Here is a 6,336-nt window from a genome sequence, read left to right as displayed (position 1 = left end):
TCTCTCTCTCGCTCTCGCTCTCGCTCTCGCTCTCGCTCTCGCTCTCGCTCTCGCTCTCGCTCTCTGCCTTTTATTTTGAAATAATTTCAGATTCACAAGAAGTTGCCAAGCTACCTTAGAGAGTCCTGGTGCCCCACCCCATATTTCACTCAGTTTCCCATCGGTTGCATCCTTATAAAACTCTAGTCCAATATCAAAACCAGGACATGGACAGTGCTTTAAAATCTATGTCACGTTGTCACATGTAGACATGTGTAACCTACAATTAAGATGTAGAACAATTTGGTGACTACAAAGATCTGCTTTTACGGTTACACCCACTCCTCCCCCATCCCCCACCCCTGGTAACCGCGACTCCGTTCTCCATCTAAATTGTGTCGGTTCTGGAGTGTCATGCACGTGGAATCATACAGGATGTGACTTGTGGAGACTGGCTTTTTCCATGCAGCGTAATGCCCTTGAAATCCATACACTTCCTTCTTTTTATTGCTATTTCATGTTATGGTCGTAGCATGGTTTCTTTAACTGTCCGTTGGTTTAGGAGCATCTCAGTTGTTTGCAGAGCCTGCGCTGTATGTATCCCCGTGCTGTATGTATCGCCTCATGGAACATGGGTGGGACAAGAACTAAGCTACTAATTGGCTGCCGCAGGCCAGGGCTTGGGCTGTGCCAAGTGAGTTGGGAGGAGTCAGAAGGGACAGATGAGGCTTTGGAAATGTCATGGAGAGCCAAGGCTGCTGACCAATGTTTTCTGACAGCTCTGCGCATCTGGGGACATGTTTTTAAGACTGGGCTACTAAAATATTTATTTCCCTGGGACAAGGCGTCCTAAGCCTGTAATCCATTACAACTTGCTGTTGGGCAGGGTTACAGCGCTGAGGGTCTGAGCCGCCTGCCTTAACTCCCCCAGGAGCTGAGACTGGCCTCGTACCTGTCCAAGCTGACGATGGTGCCCGCGGGCACGCTGCGCCGCCTCCTGAGCGTGGCGCTGCCCACAGCCTCGCAGCCCGAGCTGCTGGCGGTGCTGGATTCCGTCAGCCAGAAGTTTCCAGAGCACACGGTGGAGAACGACGGCGGCGGGGAGCCAGCCGACCTGGGCAGGAGGGGGTGAGTGCAGCGTCCCGCTCCCGTTGGAAAACAGTGAGCCAGATTCGTGAAGAAAACAGACGGAGGGAGGGCAGTGGGACCCCCACAGGCACAGGCGCGCGCACACGCCTTCCCCAGTCCGTACTTCATCGCTTGGGGGGCAGAGTCACCCCAAATCTTTTTGTATGGCCTGCTGGGCCCAGTGTTTTGCCCACATTTGCTCTTTCCATCACCAATTTATTTTTCAAGCAGGATCTTAAGAATATAAGTTTCCTGGGCTGTACATATGCCATACACACGTTAAAGACAGTGTAGAAAACACACACATTAAAAACAGTGTAAAAAAATGCATAAGAGGAAAAAGGAGAAAAGTCCCTGGTTCTTCCAAGTAGAGAAAATGACTGTTAGCATTTTGCTACAGTTCTTCCTCCTGAATGTTTCTCTGCTGGGTTTTCTGAGTGTGTGTGAGTGCGTGCGTGAGTGCATGAGTGCGTGTGTGTGAGTGCGTGTGTGTGAGTGCGTGTGTGTGTGATCCGGTATACACAACCTTACATCCTGCTTTCCAGAACCTTCTAGCAGAAGGTTTGCTGATTTCCCCTCAACTCTTAGCCATGTGCACACGTCTATTTATATAATTACCACACTACTTAGTCTATATTTAATGAACAATTTAAAATCTGTCCTTTTCACAGTTACTGAAAGTCCTTCAAGGGTGTGGTTTTTAATGGCTGCCTCCTAGTCCCTGAGGCGCGCAGCGCAGTGTAGGCTCCGTGACCCTCTCACATGGGACCCTGCTACGGGACATTTAGTTTGGGCTCACTTTTCCCTTGACCGGGGACAATGCCGTGTAGAGTCTCTCCTTCAGGTTCAGGCTCCAGGTGTGACTCAGGTCAGTGAAGTCTCTATGAGGAAAGGCAGGAAGCGGGGGTGTGGGCGGAAGCAGGTTTGGGGAGCAGCCAGCAGTGCCTCTTGAGACTAGAGTTGGGGGCAGGGGAGTCAAGGATGCAAAGAAAGCCACGACCAGGCCTGAAAGTGTTGGATGCCAGGCAGGGAAGCCTGCGTCTCTACCAGAATTCATAGGAGGCAGGAAGTGGGCGTCGGGGAGCCATGAATCTGTCGAAATGGCACGACGGTGGGTGCGCATGTATGTACATTACTTTTCCTAAGAGAAGGGGCAGTGTCTTTTTATCAGAGTCGTAAAGGGGTCCCTGACTCAAAATGGTGAGAAGCACTGCTGAGGGTGAAGAGTAGGGCTGAGAGGACGGGTGGGAGTGTGGGAACAACAGATGTGGGGTAGGGGTGGGGGTCCACAGGGGCGAGGAAGAGCCTCCCTAGTGCAGGCGGGGTCCAACACGCTCAGGAGGGCCGGGTGTGGGCGTGGTCGGGACTGGGTGTGGGCGTGGCCAGGACTATGTGGGCGTGGTCAGAGGGCTGCATGTCACAGCTCGGTTTCTCCCAGGGCACAAACAGGGAGGGCTAGGCAGATATTGGAGGTGACCTTGGAGCAGGAACTTGTCTGGTTATAGGGATGCTACTACTGCCCGAGGGCCACCCATGAGGACCTTGTTTAAGGGACTGCCCCTTGGACCAGTTTAGTTTGGGAGACCTGTGTGGCATGGGCAGACTGATGTGGGATGAGGTGAGAGCACTCAGAGTGGCTGTCACCAGAAGCGTGGAGCATGACCATGGCCGGCCTCATGGCTAGGTGGACTGGATGAGTCCTGACGTCCCAGACCCTGCACCATAGTCTCTGAGGGCAGGAAAGACATTACTCTAGTGTCCCAAGTGCCTGGTGCCTGGTCACAGCAGCATTTCAGGGTCTTGGGTTTCAAGCAACAGACACTGACTAAGCAAGAAAGGGTGAACGAGGGACCTGTCAGAACTCAGGAGGAGCTGACTGCTGGGGTCCTGGGACGGGCAGGAGGGAGCCATCCTCCCTGGGGTGCTGCCCTCAGGATGAGACTCCCGGGGGAGCCTGGCCTGTCCCGGGAGCGACTGGACTCTCACACCCTCCTTTCGCTGGGACGCCAAGACTCAGCTCAGGTGTCCCCACCTCTTGGCAGCCTTCCTCTGCCTGACTGATGTCACCTGTTACCCACCTGTGACCTCTGGACTGGGGACCCCTTGAGGGCAGAGGTTGTGTCTGGACGAGGCCAGAGAGGGGGCCTAGTCAACATGCACTGAGGAGTGAGAGAGCACCTGGTGCACACCCCAAATTCCCCATGTCAGGGTGGAGCCCACGGAGCTGTTTATGATGACGGCTCACCGGAAGATGGTCCTTTCTGAAAATGTGAGACACTGCCTTCTTGTCTTCAGGAAGCACCAGGGCTGGTGGCAAGCCTTAGAGAGCAGACTGCGCGGAGAACTCGTAAGCAGAGGACTGGAAAGGGTGCTGTGGGCTCGCCAGCGGAAGGAGAGGTAATGACGAGCGCAGGTGGGCTGGGAGGGTCAGGCTGGGAGCCGGGCTGGGGAGTGGAGGCGCCGAGACGGGGAGGGCTGCGGCGTGCGTCCCAGCATGCCTGCCTGAAGACCACAAGCTTTATTCCAGGGAGGCCGCTTCGGGAGCTGAAGATAGGCCTGCAGCGATCAGTGGGTGATAGTTCACTTATCCTCCATTGGTATTTCAATCACTGCATTTATTTTCACTAATGGAACTTTTTGAGTGGGTATCATGAGAAGGAGAATCATACCTTACAGCTGTTCTGACTTTATAGCTTACAAAGCCCTTTCCTGCCTTGTTGCAGTGCGTCTGCCAGACTTTCCCTAAGTGGGGGTGATGAACCTGGGGCTCAGGGAGGTCAGAGGAGGAAGCCGCAGGCCTGCAGCTGCAAATGGTGGCCCCGGGGTTGGGGACATCTGAGTGACCCCTCTATTTCCCTAAGCTCCCAGGCCAGCGCTTTCTCGTATCAAGTATCTTTCTCTCTAATTGTGGTTATTGCACACCCGGACCAGAGGGAAGCTTGGGCCGAGTGCTGTGAGATTGCAAACAAGGGTCTCCGGTGTTTCCCCCTAGAGAAGGTTTGGAGAGAGAACCTACCCCAGGCAGATCCACAGTGGGTTAAAAAGTGGCGTCCGGGAGATGCTCTGGAGAGAGCGGGTGTGCAAGGGGAGTGTCTTCCAGAATTTCTCAGGGCTCAGGTGAAAGTGCTGAGGCCAAGCTGCCTGAATTGTCCAGGATAAAATTCTTGGCGGCCCTGAGAACAGGCTGGGGGTCAAGTTTCAGTCCCCGAGAAATTAGGTCGCAATAATTGAGCCCAAACCAAGAACATCAAATTCAAGCTGTTGAACACGTGAAGCGCTCCGCCAAGGCATGAATGCCGATTGCTCACGATTAGGATAGGGGAGCGAAGGCGTTCCCGGACGGCACTCCCAGAGCGTGGCACCCTCTTCTGCTTCACACACAGTTTGCCTCACTTCTGTTGCTTTGTAATCAGGTTTTTTATCAGCCTGCGTTTAGCGTGAGGACCACAGGCAACGGTGTCCTGGTCCACGGTTAACAGCTGACGGCGAGGACAGGGACAGGAGCTCTGATTTGTCGTTGAGCCGATTCCCGTGGGGCAAATAAATTCTCCCACCATGGCTGATTTCAGGTTAGCGCCATGATGACCACAGGCTCATAAAACCCCCGCAAATGTAACAGTCGCGAGTCAGAAAGAGTTGTCTGCAGCACGCCGCTGCCACAGGCTTCCGCTAATTTCAGGGATCATCTGGTGACCAAAAGGAAAAAAACCTTGCTTTAAAATGTCACTAGGTTGGAGACCTAGGGACCAAAAGGGAGCTCTCCTGGGGAACTCTGTCAGGACACACAGGAGCGTCGGTTATCAAAAATGTCCCATGTGATTTTCTGTTTTTTCTTTAGCATATTGAAGAAGACTTGTCCCCCTGTCAGAGAGAGGATAATGTTCCCTGGGCAAGGAAGCTGGCCGCACCTGTCCCTGGTGTCCCTCGGTGAACTGGCACCCGTGCCCATTGTCGGGGCAGAAGCCATTGATTTATTAAACACGGGCGAAAAGCTCTTTATATTCAGGAATCCAAGGGAGCCAGAGATCTCACTGCACGTTCCTTCCAGGAAAAAGAAGAACTTTCTGAATGCCAAGAAGGCCACATGGGCCTCGGGCATGGACTAGCCCAAAGGAAAGACAGAACGATTTAGTTTCTCCTGCCCTCCTGTGTGTGCGTTTATAATGTACAATCTACAATATAAATTTCACACGCAGAAGACACAGACACCCCCAGCAACCCCGCTCCCCCCCAACTTCCAAGGACCCAGTGTAACCTGGTCTCATGAATTTCCAGATGGCCAGCTCTCCTCGGCATCACCAGGGACATGATGAGACACGGGACCGGCCGCGGGTGCTTGTCACTCTCCGTCCCACCTTCCGAGGGCCTGCGGGAGACCCAGCCCCCAATCCACATCCCCGAAACGCCCGGCTGCACTATGGGCTGTGTGTGCACGGCAAGGCTCTCTCTTCTTACATACTGTGTTTGTTACACGTTCGGTTTTTATCAAGGAAACTTTCCAAAATAAACACATTTTACACAAAGCTCTTCTCAGTGGAACTCATTTTTTGCTTTCTATTGGAACCTTTTATTTCTGATCACGTCTTGTGTTTCAGCCACACATGTGGTGTTCTCCAGAGATTAACCCTGTCATTCCAGTGGCCAGAAAATGTCTCCAGTTCAAATCAGAGTTAATTTCCCCCCGTTACAAATGAGGAAATTCAGTGGCTTAAGAAGACGCGTTGATGTGTGCACGAGCATGAGAGCTAATAAGTAGCAAAATGATGATTCACACTTTTGACGGCCCCAAACCCTTGTCCTTTCCTCCTGGACTTTATCGATGGACACGTGACAGCCTCGCCCATTTGCCCAACAGACAAAGTGCACACAGGCCCTTGCGTTTCACCAAGTGCTTTTATATGCCCTGACGCTTCCCATCCTCACAGCTGGGCTTTGGGGCTGGACCAGATGACTGTATGAACTTTTCTGAGAGCCAGGCAAGGAATACAATTGCTGTGGGTCTTTCCTGCAGGTAGGAAGTGATTGGGAAGGGAATCCTGTCACCAGCAAAAGGGCTCCTAAAGCATCTGGTACGTGAAGATGCTGCCGGCCCCTTGCAGCTACTTTACCCCACTCTGTACTAACCCCCAGCAAGGTGAGTCACACACACGACTCCTATTTTACAGGCAAGGAACCGGAGACTCAGAGCGTTTAAGTAACGTGCCTGCGATCGGTCACACCACCTGTAAG

General features: G+C 53.0%; 1 protein-coding gene across 1 annotated transcript in view; it reads left to right on the top strand.

The window, feature by feature from the left end:
* The window catches only part of EVC2 (EvC ciliary complex subunit 2), a 105,537-nt gene extending 99,912 nt beyond the window's left edge, over positions 1–5,625 (top strand). The window contains exons 17-19 of the mRNA XM_019661149.1: positions 911–1,107; positions 3,403–3,504; positions 4,946–5,625. Of these exons, the coding sequence (XP_019516694.1) occupies positions 911–1,107; positions 3,403–3,504; positions 4,946–5,213 (567 nt within the window). The 3' untranslated portion in view covers positions 5,214–5,625. The remainder of the gene's footprint in view (positions 1–910; positions 1,108–3,402; positions 3,505–4,945) is intronic.
* Positions 5,626–6,336: the final 711 nt, after the last annotated feature.

This window comes from Hipposideros armiger, unplaced genomic scaffold (assembly GCF_001890085.2).
Source record: "Hipposideros armiger isolate ML-2016 unplaced genomic scaffold, ASM189008v1 scaffold_337, whole genome shotgun sequence".
Lineage (NCBI taxonomy): Eukaryota > Metazoa > Chordata > Mammalia > Chiroptera > Hipposideridae > Hipposideros > Hipposideros armiger.
The sequence above is the reverse complement of the archived record's forward strand: the minus strand, read 5'-3'. Positions and strand labels throughout refer to the sequence as shown.